This window comes from Rhinoderma darwinii, chromosome 4 (assembly GCF_050947455.1).
Source record: "Rhinoderma darwinii isolate aRhiDar2 chromosome 4, aRhiDar2.hap1, whole genome shotgun sequence".
In the NCBI taxonomy this organism is placed as follows: domain Eukaryota; kingdom Metazoa; phylum Chordata; class Amphibia; order Anura; family Rhinodermatidae; genus Rhinoderma; species Rhinoderma darwinii.
The window spans coordinates 328,180,148-328,204,624 of NC_134690.1; the positions used below are offsets into that span (position 1 = coordinate 328,180,148).

General features: G+C 46.4%; 1 protein-coding gene across 4 annotated transcripts; it reads left to right on the top strand.

Moving 5' to 3' along the window:
- The first annotated feature begins 2,458 nt into the window (after window positions 1-2,458).
- LOC142759978 (histone H3-like centromeric protein A) lies at window positions 2,459-19,495 on the top strand. 4 transcript variants are annotated; one of them, XM_075862818.1, is made up of 5 exons: window positions 2,459-2,653; window positions 11,726-11,827; window positions 18,281-18,417; window positions 18,486-18,563; window positions 18,871-19,495. In XM_075862818.1, the coding sequence occupies exons 2-5, from the start codon at window positions 11,743-11,745 to the stop codon at window positions 19,003-19,005; spliced, it is 435 nt and encodes a 144-aa protein (XP_075718933.1). In that variant the 5' UTR covers window positions 2,459-2,653; window positions 11,726-11,742; the 3' UTR covers window positions 19,006-19,495. The 4 variants fall into 4 exon arrangements, with proteins under 4 accessions (XP_075718933.1, XP_075718934.1, XP_075718931.1 ...); XM_075862819.1 differs by having other exon boundaries at window positions 11,729-11,827; XM_075862816.1 differs by having other exon boundaries at window positions 2,460-2,591.
- Window positions 19,496-24,477: the final 4,982 nt, after the last annotated feature.

Consider the following 24,477-nt stretch of genomic DNA (forward strand, 5'->3'; position numbering starts at 1 on the left):
AGTGCACAACGTATGGAAAATTCCTTTAATCTGGCATCAATGGGACTTTATAGGTGCCAGATTATCAGACGACACACAAAGGTATATGAAACTGACTTGTAAGCAGAGTCATAACTTGAAGCTCCCAATGTAAATCTGTATCAGGGACCCCCAATTATCATGTCCATGTATAGTACTGGAGTCCTCTAATGTGGCATGTCGGCCCCCCACTCTTCAGGGCCCAGCTTCACCCCCCCCCCCCCCCCGATTATTTCAGAACAACATTTCCTTAGAGGAATTTCTTCATTGGTTCCACATTATACAGATTTGTGCTGGAAACAAGAGTCAGATCATCAGACTTTCTGGATTATCAAATTCCGGATTATATTACAATGGATTTTAGTGAGTGAAAAGTCGACTAGCAAACACTATGTGCAATACATCTTCTTACACTGAGCCCAGATCTCCAACATATTCTAAAAGACACTTAAAGGCTCTGTCACCACATTATAAGTGGCATCTCTTGTACATGATGTGATCCGCGCTGTAATGTAGATTACAGCAGTGTTTTTTTATTTAGAAAAACGATTATTTTTGACGGAGTGATGACCTATTTTAGATTTATGCTAATGAGTTTCTTAATAGACAACTGGGCGTGTTTTACTTTTTAGCCAAGTGGGCGTTGTGGAGAAAAGTGTATGACGCTGACCAATCAGCGTCATACACTTCTCTCCATTCATTTACTCTGCACATAGTGATCTTACTAGATCACTATGTGCAGCCACATACACACACATTAACGTTACTGAAGTGTCTTGAGAGCTAATAGACATCACCTCCAGCCAGGACGTGATGTCTATTCAGAATCCTGACACTTCGCTAATGTTTGTGTGGGATTTACAGCACAGCACAACGAGATCTCGCTGTAAATGACAGCCCAGCGTGATCTCGATGAGTTGTGTTGTAAGTCAAACTCAAACGTTACTGAAGTGTCGGGATTGTGAATAGACATCACGTCCTGGCTGGTAGTGATGTCTATTCACTGTCAGGACACTTGGGTAACAGTGTGTGTATGTGTCTACACATAGTGATCTAGTAAGATCAAGATGTGCTGTGTAAATGAATAGAGAGAAGTGTATGACGCTGATTGGTCACTGATTGGTCAGCGTCATACACTTCTCTCCACAACGCCCACTTGGTCATATAGTAAAAAACGGCCAGATGTCCATTGAGAAACTCGTTAGCATAAAGCTAAAATAGGTCATAACTCCGTCAAAAATGATCGTTTTTCTAAATAAAAAACTGCTGTAATCTACATTACAGCGCCAATCACATTATGTACAAGATAGGGCACTTATAATGCGGTGACAGAGCCTCTTTAAAGGAATAGTCCACCAAGGCTCTCTTTTTAGCTGAAAACGTTTTGCACGCCCCTTTCTGAGTGGCCAGCAAAGTCCTTGAATAACAGATGCCCTTTTATACAGTATAGCAGTCACTGATCCCCTTAAAGGGGCAGTCCACTATTAGCAAATAAATCTTATCCCTTGTATAGTCATTTCTCCATACAGTGGCATAACTATAGGGGTCGCAGCGGTCACAATTGCCCGCGGCCCCCCGCACCACGTCTATAAAATGTTACTATAGTACCTCCTGGGGCCTATGAAATAAACTACACGGGCCCGTTACTATAGTAACTGACAATATACTGATCCTCCTCGTTCCGAGCGCAGGGGAGATCCTGGCGTCTCTTCACTTCATGATGTCGCATCGCTGTGCGCAACATCCTGACTCTGGATGGAGTCAGGACCTCCGCTGCGGCCGGAGCTGAAGAGGAGGGTAAGTATACTATTACTGCCTGCTGGGGTTGTCCAGTCCCTAAAAATGTATGGCCTATTCCAAGGATAGGCTATCAATAGCTGATGGGCCGGGACCCCCGCCAATCAGCTGTTTTGAAGGGGGTGCAGCGCTCTCACTGCGGTGTGACGGCGATTCAGAAGTGACCGGAATGAAGGGGAAGCAGCGCTCTCACTATTGCTGCACCCCCTCCAATACAGCTGATTGGCGGAGGTCCCGGCAATGATGGCCGGTACCGGGGCGGCCGCAGTCTGGTAAAGTACAAAAACAGTGGCCCTTCCCACCCTGGTAATGCTTGGCTGCTGGTCTGTTGTATCTGGCTGGCTATAAAAATGTGGGAGGGAGGGGCCCATGTCGATCTAAAAAAATTATAATTGGAAAAATCGATGTGGGGTTCCCCCATTTTTCATAACTGTTACCCCCCTCTCCTAGCTACGCCCCTGCCCAATATTCTAAAACATCTCCATTTAATTCAAGGACAACTCTGATAAGACGGGCAGGACCTCCTGCCACCCTAAGCACCCCGGTGCTTACGCCAGCGAGCAGCAGCTTTAGGTTGTCTAAATTGTTCTGTACAATAAAGTTTATTGAATAAAGAAAAAATGGCCAGCAGCTATTGGCCAGCTATAGGTTCCGCCCCGTTTCCTAAGTAACAGCAGAGAGCGGACTGGACGTGGTCGGATGTTTAGATTCAAATTGAAGAAAAAAACGTGAGACCAAGCGGCCGCGGACAGTGACACCTGCAGGACCGGCGTGAGGTATTACCCGAGAGGAGAGGCGGTTTTCTCGTGTGCTCCGCTGACAGGACGCGCTCTTTCCGGTAATGACGTTCAGTAGTGGTCTGCTCAGTGGCGTAACTACCGCCGTAGCAGCAGTAGCGGCTGCTACGGGGCATGAGGGGGCCCGTGTCGCCCGCCGGCACGGGCCCCCACCATGGCCGGAGGCTCCGCTAGCAGCCGCTATGGCTGCTACAGCGGGACGCCACTGAACACTACGGCAGAGCGGGGAGGTATCTCCCCGCTCTGCCATTAACTGGTTCCCGGCCGCTGGCTGTATTTTTACGGCCAGCGGTCAGGGTCCTTAAAAACCGAGCCATAGCGGCTCGGGTTTTAACTTGCTGCCCGCGCGATCGGGCAGCTGAATGTCGGGTCTCCGGCTGTCAGTGACTGCCGGGGACCCTGAGGAGAAGATAGAAGCAGCTTTCGCTGCTTCTGTCTTCTCTGATCACTTGTACACAGCGCTGAATGCGCGCAGTGTACAGGAATAGAGACAGCAGCAGCGGCGCTGTCTCTATTCCTCCCGGTGATCATGTGACTGGTCACATGATCGCCGGGTGCCGTTAGTGGCAGACTGCTGCTGGGTCTTACTAGACCCAGCACAGCCCTATTAGTGACAATCGTCACTATGAGAGGGCTGATTTCCCCTGTAACTGGGGCTGCTGTGCAGCTCCAGTTACAGGGGAAAATATGGTGTAAAAGAAAGAAAAAAAATATATAAAGTTCCCCAAAGGTCTTCTTTGACCTTTTGGGGGACAGACCATAGTAATAAAAAAATAATAAAGTGCAAAAAAAATGTAAATAATAAACACACATAAAATACCCACCCCAAAAAAAAAACGTCCCCGTCCCCCCGCCAGTCATTGTTGTAACGCTAGCGCTGACCCAATTACCCTAATATAGACATGTAATATATTAAAATTTACAGTAGACAATGATGATCACAAATAAAAGGTCTATTTTAGGGTAAAAATATGTTATTACCAAAAAAAATAGCTGAAAAGTAAAAAAAGCTTATTTTTTTACTATTATTTTCAAACTTTATGAATAAAAATTCTAAAATAGCAAAAAAGGATGTGTATAAAAACGATAAAAAAAGAAACCTGCATTGTCTATGGAAAAAACGTCACAAAAATCATATCGTTAGCCCAACAAATAAAAAAGTTATAGCCATTTAACTAACACGTGCTAAAAATAGCTAAACGGTGTCTGGTCCTGAAGGCGCAAAATAGAGCAAAAGACATGTATCCCCTCTCCACAGGACATGTATCCCCCCCTTCTCCACAGGACATGTATCCCCTCTCCACAGGATCTCCACAGGACATGTATCCCCTCTCCTCAGGATCTCCACAGGACAGGGGATACATGTGTGATCGCTGGCAGTGATAGGGAGAACGGGGGACTGAAACTCCCCTGAAGTTCTCCATCACAAACCTTGGACTTCCGGGGTCTGTGTCGGCAGCTCCGTAGAAATGAATGGAGCGCCGGTCGTGCTTGTTTGCATGCGTGACCAGCGCTCCTTTCATTTTTATTGAGCTGCGCAGACGCCGGAAGTCAGAGGTTTGTCATGGAGAAGTTCAGGGGGACTTTCAGTCCCCCGTTCTCCCTATCGCTGCCAGCGATCACACATGTATCCCCTATCCTGTGGAGAGGGGATACATGTATTTTGTAGGACACACTGTAGGTCGCATTTTTTTGGGAGGGGGGACGCTGTATGGCGCTCCCTACAGGGGGGGGAACGCTGTATGGCGTTCCCTACAGGGGGGGGGGAACGCTGTATGGCGCTCCCTACAGGGGGGGGAACGCTGTATGGCGTTCCCTACAGGGGGGGTGGCTGTATGGCGTTCCCTACAGGGGGGGTGGCTGTATGGCGTTCCCTACAGGGGGGGTGGCTGTATGGCGTTCCCTACAGGGGGGGTGGCTGTATGGCGTTCCCTACAGGGGGGGTGGCTGTATGACGTTCCCTACAGGGGGGGTGGCTGTATGGCGTTCCCTACAGGGGGGGTGGCTGTATGGCGTTCCCTACAGGGGGGGTGGCTGTATGGCGTTCCCTACAGGGGGGGTGGCTGTATGGCGTTCCCTACAGGGGGGGTGGCTGTATGGCGTTCCCTACAGGGGGGGTGGCTGTATGGCGTTCCCTACAGGGGGGGTGGCTGTATGGCGTTCCCTACAGGGGGGGAGCTGTATGGCGTTCTCTACAGGGAGGGCTGTATGGCGTTCTCTACAGGGGGGGCTGTATGGCGTTCTCTACAGGGGGGGCTGTATGGCGTTCTCTGCAGGGGGCTGTATGGCGTTCTCTGCAGGGGGCTGTATGGCGTTCTCTGCAGGGGGCTGTATGGCGTTCTCTGCAGGGGGCTGTATGGCGTTCTCTGCAGGGGGCTGTATGGCGTTCTCTGCAGGGGGCTGTATGGCGTTCTCTGCAGGGGGCTGTATGGCGTTCTCTGCAGGGGGCTGTATGGCGTTCTCTGCAGGGGGCTGTATGGCGTTCTCTGCAGGGGGCTGTATGGCGTTCTCTGCAGGGGGCTGTATGGCGTTCTCTGCAGGGGGCTGTATGGCGTTCTCTGCAGGGGGCTGTATGGCGTTCTCTGCAGGGGGCTGTATGGCGTTCTCTGCAGGGGGCTGTATGGCGTTCTTTACAGGAGGATGTATAGCGCTATCTACAGAGGGGGGGCTGTATAGCGTTATCTAAAGGGGGGGGGGGGGCTGTAAAAAAGGCACTATCTACAAGGGGGGGGGTTGTGTGACACCCAGGGGAGGGCGGGCCCCAGTCAAATGTTTGCTATGGGGCCCAGTCTTTCCAAGTTACGCCCCTGGGTCTGCTGCTATGTGGTACTATAACGCCCAGCATGTCTCTAGTCGCAGGTTGTTTATTCAGCAGTCTCTATGGCCGACTATTAGCGGGTGCATCAGTCGCCACTACGGGGGGCTCACTGCATACATGTGCGTACAGCTCCATTAACGTCAGTTAGCACAATATAAATACATTTGCAGTAGCTCCCCCTAGTGGCGACTGCTGGTAGCTTTCCACTGAAGTGTCATAACTAGGACATGAGTCTAAAATGTTCTTTACACAGGACGATTATCGGGCAGACGTTCATATAACGCTCGTTGCTGATAATTGCGCTGTGTAAAAAGGGCAGCGATCCGCAGATGACCGAACACCCAATCATCTGCTGGTCGTATTGTTTTAAAAAAGTGAAATATTATTGTTGTCGGCAGCACATCTCCCTGTGTAAACAGAGAAACGCGCTGCCGACATGATAACGTATAGGGACGAGCGATCAGTAACGACCGCTCGCCCTCATCCATAGCTCCGTGTCGTCCACTGCTCCGTGTCGTCCACTGCTCCGTGTCGTCCACTGCTCCGTGTCGTCCACTGCTCCGTGTCGTCCACTGCTCCGTGTCGTCCACTGCTCCGTGTCGTCCACTGCTCCGTGTCGTCCACTGCTCCGTGTCGTCCACTGCTCCGTGTCGTCCACTGCTCCGTGTCATCTACAGCTCCGTGTGACCGGAGCAAACAAGCGGATATGTCATAAATGTCAGAGAGATTGGGGTCCCACCTCTGGGACCCGGATTTACTACTATGGGAGTTACGGAAACAGATCAGACAAAGCCCGAGGTGGGACCCTCATCTATCTGACATCCTATGGATACGTCATAAATGTGTCTGATGGGAAGACCCCTTTAATGAGTATATCAGTAATAGTATCACTAGCAAGTACCAGCCGCTACCCCTCCCCCTCATTGCAACACCAAGTAAGGCCCCATGCACACGACCGTATTTTCATCTATCCCGAAATACTGTCCATATTGCATCGGTATATACGGATCCGTAAAAAAAAAGAGGGAGGATGCAAATGATGTCATCAGTATGTTGCAGAGTACGGATGCGTATCCATAGCCGCCCGTATTTACGGAAGCGCCCATAGACTTCTATGGGAGAGTCCCTGCTGTAATTACTGATGAATAATACGGTCACGTGCGTGGGGCATAAGAAACTGCAGTTGCATCCCCCTCCTCCCTGTTAACAGTTTTTCACTAGATGGAACTTGCACGATCAACGATGTATCCAGTGAGTCCCATCCTGGAACCCAGGGATATAAACAGGCTTTTCTTTACAGCTCGAGGTCTTGATGACGTCATTGAGACCGCGCGGTGATCGTGTAATTATTATAGATTGTGGGAGATGAAACATCAGGATATAGTTTTGTTGGCTTTAGCGATGGTTTGAACATTTGGTGTACTTCTTCTATTAGCCACAAGGGGCGATACATAACCTGGAAGAGCGCAGTGCGGGAGCCTTTTGGTTTTTCTTGGCTTTTATATTGTGGGGTTATTATATAATCTATACCAGTGGTTCCCAACCGGGGTACCGAGAGCTGTTCAGGGGTGCCGCAGCTCATCCACGGCAAAAAAAATAAAAATAATTAGCCATTTTTTTTGCTACAAGCTCCGCCCCTGATGTTGTAGCAGACGCGATGCGCGGACGTCTCTTACAAGCACCGCCCACCGCTTCCCACTAGAAGCCTGACGGAGGGAGAGGAGCCATTAACGCTGGGCAGGGTAAGTGGGTTTTTTCTTTACTTTCTTAGCAGTTGTGTGAGAAATGGAGCCAGGATAATGTGGGTAGTTGTAGTCCTCTCCTCTTATACCTCCTCACTGTAATGTCCTCTGATATCCCATAATAACAGTCTGGACATGCTGGTAGTTGTAGTTCTCTCCTCTTATACCTCCTCCCTGTAATATCCTCTGATATCCCATAATGACAGTCTGGACATGCTGGGAGTTGTAGTTCTCTCCTCTTATCCCTCCTCCCTGTAATGTCCTCTGATATCCCATAATGACAGTCTGGACATGCTGGGAGTTGTAGTTCTCTCCTCTTATACCTCCTCACTGTAATGTCCTCTGATATCCCATAATAACAGTCTGGACATGCTGGGAGTTGTAGTCCTCTCCTCTTATACCTCCTCACTGTAATGTCCTCTGATATCCCATAATAACAGCCTGGACATGCTGGGAGTTGTAGTCCTCTCCTCTTATACCTCCTCACTGTAATGTCCTCTGATATCCCATAATAACAGCCTGGACATGCTGGGAGTTGTAGTTCTCTCCTCTTATACCTCCACCCTGTAATGTCCTCTGATATCCCATAATAACAGTCTGGACATGCTTGGAGTTGTAGTCCTCTCCTCTTATACCTCCTCACTGTAATGTCCTCTGATATCCCATAGTAACAGCCTGGACATGCTGGGAGTTGTAGTCTTCTTCTCTTATACCTCCTCCCTGTAATGTCCTCTGATATCCCATAATAACAGCCTGGACATGCTGGGAGTTGTAGTTCTCTCCTCTTATACCTCCTCCCTGTAATGTCCTCTGATATCCCATAATAACGTCCTGGACATGCTGGGAGTTGTAGTCTTCTCCTCTTATACCTCCTCCCTGTAATGTCCTCTGATATCCCATAATAACAGCCTGGACATGCTGGTAGTTGTAGTCCTCTCCTCTTATATCTCCTCCCTGTAATGTCCACTGATATCCCATAATAACAGCCTGGACATGCTTGGAGTTGTAGTCCTCTCCTCTTATACCTCCTCCCTGTAATGTCCTCTGATATTCCATAATAACGTCCTGGACATGCTGGGAGTTTTAGTTCTCTCCTCTTATACCTCCTCCCTGTAATGTCCTCTGATATCCCATAGTAACAGTCTGGGCATGCTAGGAGTTGTAGTGCTCTCCTCTTGTACCTCCTCCTCCTGTAAACTTTCTCTATCACATAAGAGCCTGGACATGCTGGGAGTTGTTGTTCTTATACCTCCTTATTTATTCCTTCCCCAGGGGTAAGCACACTTTCTGTCTGTGATGGTCACTTTACTAGAGGGGCAGATGGTCATTTTATCGGGTGGGCGGGGGAACTGAGGCTGATGGTGGCTTTACTGGAGGGGGCTAATGGTCACTTTACTGAGGGGTCATTATACTGTGAATGGGGGCCTGATGGTCATTACTGTGAGTGGGGGCCTGATGGTCATTACTGTGAGTGGGGGCCTGATGGTCATTACTGTGAGTGGGGGCCTGATGGTCATTACTGTGAGTGGGGGGCCTGATGGTCATTACTGTGAGTGGGGGGCCGATGGTCATTACTGTGAGTGGGGGGCCGATGGCCATTACTGTGAGTGGGGGGCCGATGGCCATTACTGTGAGTGGGGGGCCGATGGCCATTACTGTGAGTGGGGGGCCGATGGCCATTACTGTGAGTGGGGGGCCGATGGCCATTACTGTGAGTGGGGGGCCGAAGGCCATTACTGTGAGTGGGGGGCCGACGGCCATTACTGTGAGTGGGGGGCCGACGGCCATTACTGTGAGTGGGGGGCCGACGGCCATTACTGTGAGTGGGGGGCCGACGGCCATTACTGTGAGTGGGGGGGCCGACGGCCATTACTGTGAGTGGGGGGGCCGACGGCCATTACTGTGAGTGGGGGGGCCGACGGCCATTACTGGGAGTGGGGGGGCCGACGGCCATTACTGGGAGTGGGGGGGCCGACGGTCATTACTGGGAGTGGGGGGGGGGCCGACTGTCATTACTGGGAGTGGGGGGGGCCGACTGTCATTACTGGGAGTGGGGGGGGGGCGACGGTCATTACTGGGAGTGGGGGGGGGGCCGACGGTCATTACTGGGAGTGGGGGGGGGGCCGACGGTCATTACTGGGAGTGGGGGGGGGCCGACGGTCATTACTGGGAGTGGGGGGGGGGCCGACGGTCATTACTGGGAGTGGGGGGGGGCCGACGGTCATTACTGGGAGTGGGGGGGGCCGACGGTCATTACTGGGAGTGGGGGGGGCCGACGGTCATTACTGGGAGTGGGGGGGGGCCGACGGTCATGAGTGGGGGGGGGCGACGGTCATTACTGGGAGTGGGGGGGGCCGACGGTCATTACTGGGAGTGGGGGGGGCCGACGGTCATTACTGGGAGTGGGGGGGCCCGACGGTCATTACTGGGAGTGGGGGGGCCCGACGGTCATTACTGGGAGTGGGGGGGGAGCCCGACGGTCATTACTGGGAGTGGGGGGGGGGCCGACGGTCATTACTGGGAGTGGGGGGGGGGCCGACGGTCATTACTGGGAGTGGGGGGGGGGCGACGTTCATTACTGGGAGTGGGGGGGGGCCGACGGTCATTACTGGGAGTGGGGGGGGGGCGACGGTCTTCAAGTGGTTTCCGTCTCTGACCTCCCATTGAAATTAATAGGAGGCAGAAAAAACCAGCGGCGCTCGTTTGGTGCTTTTTTGTCTGCGACTTTTGCATTCGCTTCAACGGCTTAAAAAAAATGTGGGCAAAAAAAAAAGTCAAACAACGCTGTCAATTCAAAATCTGCCTCAAAATTCGTAAATGAATTTGGAGGCAGATTTTTAGTTTCTGCCTTACAAAGAAACGCTGTGTGAACATACCCTAAGAGTGTACTGCTTGTTTTTAGCCATTTTTTGTCGTTTTGTAAACAATTTTTGGTAGGGGTGCCCTGAGAATTATTTTTTTCCTTGGGGTGCCTCGAGCCTGAAAAGGTTGGGAAACTCTGATGTATACAGTCGTCCTGGTGTATCTGGCAGTTTTATAGAGTTCAGTGTATAATCATTGATAGATACGGTGACGCTGACATCACGCCGGGCAACACGTGCGTCCTCATGAATTATACAGGATACAGACAATATTATTAAAGAGGAGCCGTCACTTCTCCTGACGTGTCTGTAAGGCTCTGTTCACACGCAGTGAGCAAAAACGTCTGAAAATATGGAGCTGTTTTCAGGCGAACACAGCTCCTGATTTTCAGATGTTTTTTTAACAACTCTCGTTTTTCGCTGCGTTTTTTACAGCCGTGTCCTGCACTTCTTTTGACGAGCCGTCATTTTACGCGCCGTATTTTGACAGCGACACGTAAAATTAAGGCTCGTGCGAACAGAACATCGTAATTCCCATTGAAAGCAATGGGCAGATGTTTGTAGGCGTATTAGGGGCGTTTTTTCAGCCGAAATTCGAGGCGTAAAATGCCCAAATTAGGTCTGAAACCACTGCGTGTGAACATACCCTTATAGTAAATACCTGTATTCCCCATGAAATAACTATTCTGGAGCGTATTTTCTCAGATCTGTGGCTTGTGCCGTTCCTCTGTTGTTCCTCCTAGAAATTTATGTATTAATAGATAACTTGGTGTTGCCATTCTCCTCATCAAAGGTCGTGTCCCTACAGTCTCTCTGTCGGCACTGATTGGACGTTGTCAGTTTGTGTAGGGACACACCCCCAACTGGTAACACACATCTGTCAATTCTTACATTTCCAGGAGGAATAACAGAGAAACGGCACAAAGCAGAGTCCTAAGAAAAGTTGCACTCGACTGAATGTTTCTTCTCCTTGTCTATCGTGTGTGTTGATTTTATACATTTTCGCTGCTGCGTGTCTAGAGATCATATGGATTATTAGATGTTTTATTTCTGTATATTTGTACTGCATTGTTGCAGCTCATCGTCCTCCAGCTGCGGCCTTTCATTTCCATGACGACTGCTCCACTTTTCCTTTGCTCCAGTTTTAAATTTCCCACCTTTGTCTGGATTACGGATTCTCTGTAAGGTTCTGTGCACACGACCTATTTTCACGAGTTTTACGCCTCGAATTACGCCTGAAAAGACGGCTCCATTACGTCTGCAAACATCTGCCCATTGCTTGCGGGATCTGCTGCGGGTAGCTCTTTTGTTGCCGCATTATTAAATAGATCATTGATGTCGCTGTTCTGGTAATTGATGCCACGAGGATCTATTGTATTCATTGATGCAGCGTGCGTTAATTACTGACATCCGGCAATCTCATATCTTCACCGTCAATGTCATCACTTTCTTGTTACTTGCATTGGTGGCATCAGTCAGTATATACGTATAGAAGTCTAGCGCTCTGTGGCGACTTGGATGCAGTAAAATCGACCTTCCCGACACCTGAATGTTTTGGTATTGGGAGGGGGGGGGGGCGGGAGTTGTGTAAGAATGATGGGGAATGATAAAACCGCTCATATCCTACGTCGCCTGTGATTCTGCTGAATTGTCACCGTCTCTTATCCGCTTAACTGATTGTATGTCTCTCAGCAGCGTTTTACATCATCATGAAACCACCCCAGAAAAGCTCGTCCCGCAGGAAGTCGGCGCAGCCGCAGAAGAAACCCGCAGCTCCTCCTCAATCTCCGCCAAGTAAGAGAAAGTTGCACCTTGATCATCTTATCACTCTCATTATATATTTTATTTTAAAAAATGAATTCCAGATAACCTCGGGTCGTGTAATACTAGATTGTAATCCGTTTCTCAGCTTTATATCTTAGAGGGTTAGTTTCTATGCAGGTAAAAATCTGTTACATACACAAATTTCTGTCGCACAAGGCCGCCACTAGGGGGAGCAAACTGAGGACTGATTTATATAGGCACAACAGGAGCTGTATGCATGTGCACAATCGTCTCCCCCTAGTGGTGGTTGCAGGAAGCACGTTACTCTATGGCTCTGGGAAGGGAATCTGAGAACACAGCTCACACCCATGAAGATATATTATGAAATGAGGGATCTAAGAATTTCCAACCTGCAGTCCGACTGCTCTATTCATTCCCTATGGGATCGACGAAAATAGTCAAGTACAATGCTCGCTGTCTCCCTCAGTCCCATAGAGTAGTGATCCCCAACCACCGGGCAGTGGTTCACTTGATACCGGGCCGGGGTATCTGATATCAGCCCCAATGGCCTCAGGGAATTTTTGGCGAAAAATCCCACCAAACTGTGGTGCAGTTTTTCGCCCCCGGAATGTCCGCTGCGAAAAACTGCTGAGCAGGCCTCCTGGGATGACGTTTCATCGCAGGAGACCACTGCAGCCTTTGATTGGCTGCAGCGGCAGTCACATGGGATGAAACGTCCTCCCAAGAGGCTGGTCCTCTAACGTCATCCAGGCCGGCCTCCTGGGATGATGTTTCATCCCATGTGACTGCCGCTGGTCCCAGTTCCAACTGCATCTGCATCCTTATGATGCAGATACAGTTGAATGCTGGAGCCAGATTGACTGCTCCTTGCCCAATCATGCACTCTGCCGTGAGCGGCTGGCGCGATGTTGTGACGTCAATTTCTGAGCCTTTTTTCTACTCCGTTTACGCAACGTGTGGATGAGACTTGTTTTATCTCATCCACTTTGCTGCTACTGTATTATGCTGATGATTTTCCACAGCATAATACAGGTATTATAATACAGGTATACGCCGTATTTACGCAATGTGTGAACTGACTCTAACCCCCCCGCCGGTCCACGCAAAAATGTTCTTGCATCAAACCGGTCCTCGGTGCAAAATAGGTTGGGGACCACTGCCATAGAGAATGAATTGAGTGACCACCACTCTGGGACCCGCACTCTTGTTAACAACCCGCAGCGATCCGGCATTTATCACCTATCTTGTGGATAGGTGAAAAATTATTTTCGTGATACAACCCCCCTTTTTAATCCGGTATCAATGGGACTTGATGGACCCCAAATTATCAGTCATAGAAAAGTATCTAAAATTTGAACGTCCACATTTATATCCTTTTTAGGTCCAACATTCTGTGCTGATTAATTTCTTAACCCCTTCAAGACACAGCCTGTTTTGGCCTTCAGGACACAGCCAATTTTTTTCAAATCTGACATGTTTCACTTAATAACTTCGGAATGCTTTTACCTATCCAAGCGATTCTGAGATTGTTTTCTCGTGACACATTGGACTTTATGTTACTGGCAAAATTTGCTCAATACATTAAGTATTTAATTGTGAAAAACACCAAAATTTAGCGAAAAATTAGCATTTTTCTAAATTTATATGTATCTGCTTGTGAGACAGATAGTAATACCACACAAAATTGTTACTAATTAACATCACCCATATGTCTACTTTAGATTGGCATCGTTTTTTGAACATCCTTTTATTTTTCTATGACAACACAAGGCTTAGAACTTTAGCAGCAATTTCTCACATTTTCAAGAAAATTTCAAAAGGCTATTTTTACAGGGGCCAGTTCAGTTGTGAAGTGGATTTTAGGGCCTTATATATTAGAAACCCTCTAACTCACCCCATTTTAAAAACTTCACCCCTCAAAGTATTCAAAACAGCATTTAGAAAGTTTCTTAACCCTTTAGATGTTTCACAGGAATTAAGGCAAAGTAGATGTGAAATGTTCAAATTTCTTTTTGTTTTTTGCAGAAATTCATTTTTCATCAATTTTTTTTGTAACACAGAAAGTTTTACCAGAGAAACGCAACTCCATATCTATTGCCCAGATTCTGCCGTTTTTAGAAATACCCCACATGTGGCCCTAGTGCACTTATTGACTGAAGCACAGGCCTCAGAAGCAAAGGAACACCTAGAGGATTTTGGGGCCTTTTTTTTATTAGAAAATATTTTAGGCTCCATGTCGGATTTGAAAGGCTCTTGCGGCACCAAAACAGTGGAAATCCCCCAAAAGTGACCCCATTTTGGAAACTATACCCCTTGAGGAAATTATCTAGGGGTATAGTGAGCATTTTGACCCCGCAGGTTTTTTGCAGAAATTATTGGAAGTAGGCAGTGAAAATGAAAATCTACATTCTTTCAAAGAAAATGTAGGTTTCGCTTACTTTTTCTAATTTCCACAAGGACTAAAAGGAGAAAATGCACCACTACTTTTGTAAAGCAATTTCTCCCGAGTAAAACAATACCCCGCATGTGGTCATAAACGGCTGTTTGGACACACGGTGGAGCTTAGAAGGGAAAGAGCGCCATTTGGCTTTTGGAGCTCAAATTTAGCAGGAATGGTTTGCGGAGACCACGTCGCATTTACAAAGCCCCTAAGGGACCAAAACAGTGAAAACACCAAAAAAGTGACTCCATTTAGGAAACTACACCCCTTGAAGAATCCATCTAGGGGTGTAGTGAGCATTTTGAACCCACAGGGGTTTCATAGATTTTATTAGAATTGGGCAGTGAAGATAAAAAAAATCCTTTTTTTCCAATAAGACGTAGCTTTAGCTCAACATTTTTCATTTTCTCAACAAATAAAGGAATAAAAGAACCCCAACATCTGTAAAACAACTTCTCCCGAGTACGGCAATACCCCATTTGTGGTCATAAACTGCTGTTTGGGCATACGGCAAGGATCAGAAGAGAAGGAGTGCCGTTTGGCTTTTGGAGCACAGATTTTGCTGGATTGGTTTCTTGACACCATGCCACTTTTGCAAAGCTCCTAAGGTACCAGTACAGTGGAAACTCCCCAAAAGTGACTCGATTCACTAAACTACACCCCTTGAGGAATTCATCTAGGGGTGTAGTGAGCATTTTGACCCCACAGGTGTTTCATAGATTTTATTAGAATTGGGCAGTGAAAATAAAAAAAATCCTTTTTCTTCAATAAGACGTAGTTTTAGCTGAAAATGTTTCATATTTCAAATGTTTCATATTCTCAACAAATAAATGAAAAAAAACAACCCAACACTTGTAAAGCAACTTCTCCTGTGTACGGCAATACCACATATGTGGTAATAAACTGCTGTTTAGGCACAGAGTAGGGCTCAGAAAGGAAGGAGCGCCATTTGGCTTTTGGAGTACAGATTTTTCTGGATTGGTTTCTGGTCGCTATGTCGCATTTGCAAAGTCCCTGTGGGACCAAAACAGTGGATCCCCCCCAGAAGTGACCCCATTTTGGAAACTACACCCCTCAAGGTATTCATCTAGGGGTGTAGTGAGCATATTAACCCCACAGGTGATTAGCAGAAATTGGTGTGCACGCGATGTTGCAGAATGAAAATGGTTTTTCAATAGATATGCCAATATGTGGCGCCCAGCTTGTGCCACTGGAGACACACACCCCAAAAATTGTTAAAAGGGTTCTCCCGGGTATGGCGATGCCATATATGTGGAAGTAAACTGCTGTTTGGGCACACTGTAGGGTTCAGAAGGGAGGTAGCGCCATTTGGCTTTTGGAGCGTGGATTTTGCTTGTAGTAGTTTTGTTTAGTGTCTTACTGGTGTTTCCGTTTATAATGTGGGGGTACATGTAAGGCGGGCGGAGTATATAAGGGGCATAGTCAGGTGATATAGTGGGGTAAAAAAAAAACAATAAAATAATCCATAGATGTGTGTTATGCTGTGACACAATCCTTTCTGCACAGGCCGGTGTCGCACTAATAAATGGTCTTTACTTATTCCCCTTTTGGTCCACACTCCGCACCTTTGTAGTTTGGGGGATTTTGCAGGAAAGTGTTGTCCTGGTATAATACGGGCGCCCTCACTTCCAGCAGATATGTTTGGGCCCTCCCCTTCCTGGTTCCCTAATTTTAGGGGCCTTGATAATTCGCCACTTGAAACAGAAGAAATGTTCCTCTCGGGCCGGCACAACTGCATATTTTTATTTCCTGGCTTATTGGTGCCTTGACTAATTTTATTTTTTCATAGACGTAGCTGTATGAGGGCTGTTTTATTTTTTTTTGTGTGACGAGCTGTAGTTTTTATTGGTACCATTTTGGGGCACATGCGACTTTTTGATCACTTGTTATCCTTTTATTTTTTGGGAGGCAAGGTGACCAAAAAACAGCAATTCTGGCATATTTTTTTAGTTCTTTTTATACTGCGTTCACCATGCGTTATAAATTACATGTTACCTTTATTCTGCAGGTCAGTCCGATTCCGGCGATACCTAATTTATAGCACTTTTTATGTTTTACAACTTTTGCACAATAAAATAACTTTTGTTAAGAGAATGGATTTTTTCTGTCGCCAAGTTGTGAGAGCCATAACGGTTTTACATTTTTCGTCGACGGAGCTGTATGAGGGCTTGTTTTTAGCGAGACGAGTTATAGTTTTTATTGGTACCATTTTTAGGTACATGCGACTTTTTGATCACTTTTTATTTCAATTTTTGGAAGACAAAGTGACCAAAAAATATCAATTATGTTAGTATTTTTTAGTTATTTTTTTTTACGGCGTTCACTGTGCGGAATAAATAACAATATTTTTATAGTTCAGGTCGTTACGGTCGCAGCGATACCAAATATGTATGGCTTTATTATTTTTTTCAATAATAAATGACTTGATAAGGGAAAAAGGGCGATTGTGTTTTGTGTTATTATTTGAAACTTATTGTATTTTTTACAACTTTTATTTTTACTTTTTTTTACACTTTTCTTTAGTCCCACTAGGGGACTTGAAGGTCCAACTGTTTTTTTGATGTTCTAATACATTGCACTACCTATGTAGTGCAATGTATTAGAACTGTCAGTTGTTCACTGACAGCAAGCCGATCAGGCTCCGCTTCCGGGCGGGGCCTAATCGGCTAACGTAATGGCAGGTAGGAAGCCATTGTTAGGCATCCTGTTGCCATAGTAGCAGTCACCAGCCTTGCCATCGCATACAAACCACTTTGATGCAGAGATTGCATTGAATCGCTGCATTGAAAGGGTTAATGCCAGGAATCGGAGCTAGCTCCGGTTCCTGGCGTTAGATCGGGGTGTCTGCTGTAACATACAGCGGACACCCACTGCTGATGACGCCGGTTCAGCTTCTGAGCCGGAAGCTGAGCCGGCGCCATCTTGCCGATGGTACCGGAAGCCTCCTGGGCCCCGCCGACGACAGGGCATAGGAGGATTCCGTTACTGGCGGACCGGGAGGTAAGTATTACCCCTCCGATCACATTTGCAGCCACCGGCAACCCAGCGATCACGTTGCTGGGGTGCCGGTGGCTATAAACTCCTCACATGCTGCGATCTCTATTGAACGCAGCATGTGAGGGGTTAATCGGTCGGATCGGAGGCTAGCTCCGGTCCTGGCCGATACCTCAGGGTGCCAGCTGTAACATACAGCTGTCACCCGGCGGTGATGTCACTGGCTCCTGAGCCAGCTTCATCTCCATCACGTACAGTTACGTGGAGATGCGGGAAAAGGCCATCTCCCATCACGCAACTGTACGTGAAATGGCGGGAAGGGGTTAATGTAGTTTACAGCTCTAAATCTCCTGCGTAGACAGTTACATGGTATAATTTTGTCTCCTTGCAGCCACCACTAGAGGGAGCTCACTGCATACTGTTTTATTACCAAGTTCAATGTACAACCATATACAATGAGCTCCCTCTAGTGGTGGCTGCAGGTAGCATGTTATGTTTTAAATCTGTTTACCTGATGTTCCTTGGGGGACATTAAGGTAATAGGCCATGTTCACACAGGGCAGATACGCGGCGTAAAAGGACACAGCGTATTGTCCCTGGGCACCAGAGGTAATTCTGGCTGAAAAAGTGCAGTTTTTCAGCTGGAATGTCCATAGAAGATAGAGAAAAAACAAAAAACCCATACTTGCCCGTAGCCATGGTGACGTGTCCCTCTGATGTTCTGCAGCAGTCATATGGGATGAGACATCATCCCTGGAGGCCCGGTTGAACGCAGGAGCAGAGAGATCTGGGTAAGTTTGGCGGGTTTTTTTTCCGCTGTGTCTGGATGAGATTTGTTTGAATCTCCTCCACTCTTCTCCTTCTGTATTACGCTGTGGAGTTTCCGCAATGAAATCCGTTGCAGAAAATCCGCCGTGTTTACGCTACGTGTGAACCCGGCCAGACAGTGAATTTCCATGTAGCGGGAGATTCATTTTCAGCTGTGATTATGGATTTCTTTCTTACAGGTAGAGGGGAAACAAGTCACAGACCGAGCACGCAACGAAGAAGACGCTACCGTCCAGGAGCCCGTGCGCTGATGGAAATAAGAAAGTACCAAAAATCAACTAATCTGCTCATTCGGAAAGCCCCGTTTTGCCGTCTGGTGAGTGGATGTGTCCTCTGCGGCTGCTCCTCTTTATTGTCGGTGATATTCCCCTTTTATTCTTGCAGGTGAGAGAGATCTGCCTGAAGTATTCCCGCGGCATGTTTTACTACTGGCAAAGCACCGCACTTATGGCTCTACAAGAGGTCAGTATCTCATACAATGCACTGTCCATGTAACGCATGGGTCAACCAGAGGGGGAGCTGCTCTTTGCAGTGGTTCACTACTCAGCCCCCGCCCCCTCTAACACATCCATATGCCCTAGCTGGACATTTGCATAGGGGTTGTGAAGCATTGCGGGAGTTCCAGAGGCCAGACCCCCCCCCCCCCCACACCATCACTCTAGCTAACAGCTCATAAAAGTGAAATCTGTTCAGTCCTTCGAGCTGTGTAGTAAATTATACCGGGAGTGCTGTCACTTTAAGAGGGACTAATGCTCTTCTGTATCCACAGTCAGCTGAGGCCTTCCTCGTGCGTCTCTTTGAAGATTCTTACCTCTGCAGTCTCCAGGCCAAGAGGGTCACTCTCTTTGTGAAGGACGTGCAGCTTGCACGGAGAATCCGAGGCATCCCGTATGGACTGGGATAACGCTGCCGTTTTATCTCTCAAGATTTGATGAAGAATGATCACGTGTAAATAGTTTTATATTAATGGAGAAAATCTATTGGGAAATACAAGTTTTACCATTGCGTAAAAGATCCAGTTTGGAAGAGTAAACCGGCTTTAGCGCCCCCTCCTGACATTGGTTACAGTGGAGGTTTTTTTTTTTATCTATTTGTTCATGGGAAAGTTGTTACAACCAATATGGCTGCCACTGCAGTTTGCAGGGTGGTAGTGTAGTAGTTTTTCTGTCCAGCTATGTAATGGGTTGTAGGGGTCCAGGATGTAGCACAGAAAATGACCACAAGGCGGCATTGCTGGACAAAACCGCTAACAAAGACGCTGGACACAACCGCTAATGAAACCTCTGACCTGGCCGACCTTCTAATTGTTCTGCTGAGTTTATGATCCGCTTCCTGTTTTTATTCTGTAAAGATTTGTTAATTTTTTCAAATTAAAAAAAAAATGTACATTATAACTTTGATCTTCATCATTTTAGACTAATCTTGATAAGGACTTGGATATGATCAATGACTCCAGCCTCGCTGTAGTTCAATACTCTTGCTCTGTCCCCCCCCCCCATTCTTTACACTGCAGCAATGCTTGTTCAGAGTGTTTGCTGTGTGGGTTGGGTCCAGAATTATTTGGGCAGTTACACAATCTTCATGATTTGGGTTTTGCTGCCACCACGTTGGATTTGAAATGAAACAACTGAGATGCAATTGAAGTTTAAACTTTCAGGTTTATTTCAAAGGGTTAAACAAAAATCTCCTGTGAAAAGTTTAGGAATTGCCACCATTTTTCTACACAGCCTCCTCATTTCAGGTGATCAAAAGTGATTGGACAAATTAACATTACCATAAATGTTTTTTTAATACTTTGTAGAGAATCCTTTGCAGGCAATGACGGCCTGAAGTCTGGAACCCATGGACATCACCAGACGCTGGGTTTCCTCCTTTGTGATGTTTTGCCCGGCCTTTACTGCCGCGTCTTCAGTTGTTGCTTGTTTGTGGGTCTTTCTGCTTTAAGTTTTGTCTTAAAGGACGGGTGTCACGAAATTTTATTTTTTTATATAATATTGCTTTTAGTATGTCATTAAAATAAATTTTATTTATTTGTGTTGTACTTTTTATTTTTATTTTTTTTCTTTCTTTTACTCTATGGGGGCTGCCATTTTTTAAAAAAATCTCTGTATGTGTCGGTTAACGACACATACAGAGATGGAATACGGCAGCTACAGGGCATAGGAGTCCATGAACGGGAGCCGTTCCTTTGACTCTGCTCTCTTGCTCTGTACTGCGCAGACGCAGGTCAGTCACACAGCAGAGCAGCTGTTTGCAGGGAGAGAGCAGGCGCCATACTGAAGACCAGCTGCATTGCAGGTAAGGTGTGTTTCTCTCTCTGTCCCACTCTCTATCTCACAGACCCCCGCTCTCGTGACCCCCGACGGGCCCCCCCCCCCCTTGTATGAAGGACACATGATGCAACTGTACTGGGAAAGCCCTGAACGATAAATCTCTCTAGTTGTGCTGAGACTGTTTGGGAATGTGACTAATGAACCTCTCAGTCTCAGCACAACTAGAGAGATTTATCGTTCAGGGGTCTGGGAAAGCTGGGTGACCACCATTACCCCTCCTACTGGAGTGTGAAAGGTTCATTAGTCACATCCCCAAACACACTCCAGTAGGAGGGGGTAATGGTGGTCACCCAGCTTTCCCAGACCCCTGAACGATAAATTTCTAGCTGTGCAAAATCAAGTGTAATCAAGCATTTTTTTTAATGTGCTTTTTGGCACGTAAAATGTGCAAAAAATACACGGCGTGTGAACCGGTCAACTGAAAAGTCATTCACTTCACTTTCATCATTCTAAGGGTATTTTCACACGCAGTGTTTTCAGCTGAAAAATCGGAAGCAGGACGCCGGCAAGTGTCTGCCCATTGGTTTCAATGGGAGATACGGCGTTCTGTTCCGACAGGGCGTTTTTTACGTGGTCGTTTTCCAAAACCGGCACGTAAAAAGACGCCCGCCAAAATGAGGTGTACATCACTTCTTGGGACGTTTTTGGAGCCGTTTTTAATTGACTTTATAGAAAAACGGCCGTAAAAACGTGAGTTAGATTAAAAAATGGCTGAAAATCAGGAGCGGTTTTCCCTTTGTTTAGTAAGCGTGTGAACATACCCTTAGCCTTTTGGTGTTTCCTATAACTTCTGCCAGATGCAGAATCACACCCAAAATGGCTGCCGGATACTGCTTAGCAATTTGAAGACACCTTTTCCTGACTTGTGGGAGGGGGGGGGGTGAGATTCCCTCCCACATTTATGGCAGCTGTGAGTCAGGTTGCTTTGCCTTATTCACCTTGCTGTAATTCTGGGAAGTTCTCCCCCTGGTGGCCAACATAGGAAAACATGTCAAATTATTATTTCATTTTTAATACTTTCCACCATATGGAAGAAAAAAAAAATACAGCAAAAAACGTAAAAAATATAATAGCAATAAGTAACAACACTTAAAAAAAAAAAAGGTTTAATTCGCGACACATTCCCTTTAAGGCAGCAGAATAGGCTAGTAAAGCTCTGTATATTGGCACACACCTCACACTCCATTACGGACCATAATTGCAGATAAAAATACTCATCCATTAATTTCTATTGCAAATGGACACCTATATTTACAGGGCCACCTGATCGCATCCTGCAATATTGACACAGATTAAAGAGAACCTTTAATCGTTAAAGGGAACGTGTCGCACAAATTTTATTTTTTTATTTGTTATTGCTTTTAGTATGTTATTAACCCCTTAGTGACCACCAATACGCCTTTTCACGTGAGTCACTAATGGGCTTTAGGCTAGGCTGACGCCTTTTCACGTCAGCCTAGTCTAAGTCCTGCACGGGTCTCCCGTGCAGGCAGGAGCCGGGGCTCTGCTGTCTGATAACAGCTGAGCTCTTGCTCCAACGCCCGCGATCGAAGTTTACTTCGATCGCGGACGTTTAACCCGTTAAATGCCGCCGTCAATAGCGACCGCGGCATTTAACTTTGTTTACAAAGGGAGTGCGCTCCCTCTGTCACCCATCGGCGGCCCGCGAATACAATCGCGGGTCTCCGATGGGGTGTCATGGCAGCCGGGGGCTTGATAAAAGCCCCCAGGTCTGCCCTGGACATATGCCTGTTAGGACGCGCCGGAGGCACGTCCTAACAGATTGGCTGTCAGATTTACACTGACAGGCAATAATGCTCTGGTATACGAAGTATACCAAAGCATTATAGCAGCGATCGGAACATCGCACAGTAAAGTCACCTAGTGGGACTAATAAAATAAGTCATCAGTGAAATAAAGATTATTAATAAAAAGTACAGTAAAAAAATAAAATCAGTTTTTCCCATAAAAAGTGGTTTTATTTAGTAAAAGTGTAAAAAAAAAAAAAAAAGTACACATATGTGGTATCACCGCGACCGTAATGACTCCATTAATAAAGTTAATATGTCATTTAAACCGCAAGGTGAATACCGTAAAAAATAAAACGCAAAAAACCATGGCGAAATTGCAATTTTTTTCCATTGCCCCCCAAAAAAGTCATAATAAAAATGAATCAATAAGTCCCATGCACCCCAAAACAGTACCATTCAAAACTACGTCTTGTCCTGCAGAAAACAAGCCCAAAAAATCACTACATTGATGGAAAAATAAAAAAATTACGGCTCTTGCAAAGCGATGATGCAAAAACAAATAATTTTAGTTCAAAAGTGTTTTTATTGTGCAAAAGTCGTAAAACATAAAAAAACCTCTACATATGTGGTATCGCCGTAATCGTACCGACCCATAGAATAAAGGTAGCATGTTAATTACGTCGCACAGTGAACGGCGTCAATTTAAAAACGCATAGAACAATGGCGGAATTTCAGGTTTTTGTTATAATCCCCCCCAAAAAGGTTAATAAAAGTTAATATAAAATTTATATGTACCCAAAAATGGTGCTATTAAAAAGCACAACTAATCCCGCAAAAAACAAGTCCTCATACAGCTATGTAGACGAAAAAATAAAAACGTTATAGCTCTTTGAATGCGACTATAGAAAAACGAATAAAATAGCTTTGTCATTAAGGCCTAAAATGGGCTGGTCACTAGGGTTAAAATAAATTTTATTTATTTATTTGTGTTTTTGTGTTGTACTTTTTTATTACTTTTACTTCGCTTCACTATGTGGGCTGCCATTTTATTTTCATCTCTGTATGTGTCGATTAACGACACATACAGAGATGGAATACGGCACATACATCCCCATAGAGAATGCGAACGGGAGCCGTTCCATTCACTATAGCGTACGCTGTCTGTGTGGGAACGGCGCATGCGCTGCTCCCACACAGTCCAAAAGGAAGGTCTTCGGCCGAGCGACATCCGGCGCCATTTTCATGTGGACCGGAAGTCGCGGCCGGACAGTAAGATGACTACTTCCGGTCGCGGCTTCCGTCCATATGTTCAGAAGCAAGGACTAGGAGCGGCGGCGGCAGCAGGAGCAGGTAAGTTATGTTTGTGTATGTTCGTGTTATACTGTGTATTTACCACTGTATCTAATCCTCATACACTATACATTCGCTCAAAAAATGGCGACACAGTGTAGGAGGTTTGAACATTCAACCCCCTCCTTTCTCCTGGCACTAGCCAGGATAAAGGAGGGGGGATTGTTTGAGGACGCTAAAGCGAGTGTGTCTTCTCCAATTTTGCAGCATAAAGCAATGAGGTTGCTTTACCACATGCCAATGCTGCAATTTTGGGAATTGCTCCCTCTAGTGACCAGCACATGGAAATGTTATAAATTAGAATCTAATTTATAATATTTCCTGACTTGTGAAAATGTAAAAAAAAATTAGAACAATGTTTGATCATTTATATACTAACAGTTTAACTTAAAAAAAAAAAAAAATCATTTTTCTAGCGACACATTCCCTTTAAGCTAAAGAAATGCAGCTCGATCGGGTTGAGATCTGGTGACTCGGTCATTGCAGAATATTCCACTTTTTTGCCTTATATACTCGTGGGTTGCTTTCGCAGAATGTTTTGGGTCATTGTCCATCTGTCCTGTGAAGCGACGTCCAATCACCTGCTGCATGTGGTTGAATCTGAGCAGAAAGTAAATCCCTGAACACTTCAGAATTCATCCGGCCGCTTCTGTCTTCAGTCACATCATCAACAAACACTAGTGACCCAGTGCCAGGCAGCCATGCATGCCCATGCCACCACACTGCCCCCGCCATGCCACCACACTGCCTCCACCATGTGTTACACAAGATGTGGTGTGCTTTGGATCATGAGCCGTTCCGATCCTTCTCCATACTTTCTTCCTCCCATTCTTCTGGTGCAGGTTGATCTTAGTTTCATGCTGTTCCAGAACTGGGCGGCTTCTTTACTTATTGTTTGGTAAAGTCTAATCTGGCCTTTCTGTTTCTGAGGCTGATTAATGG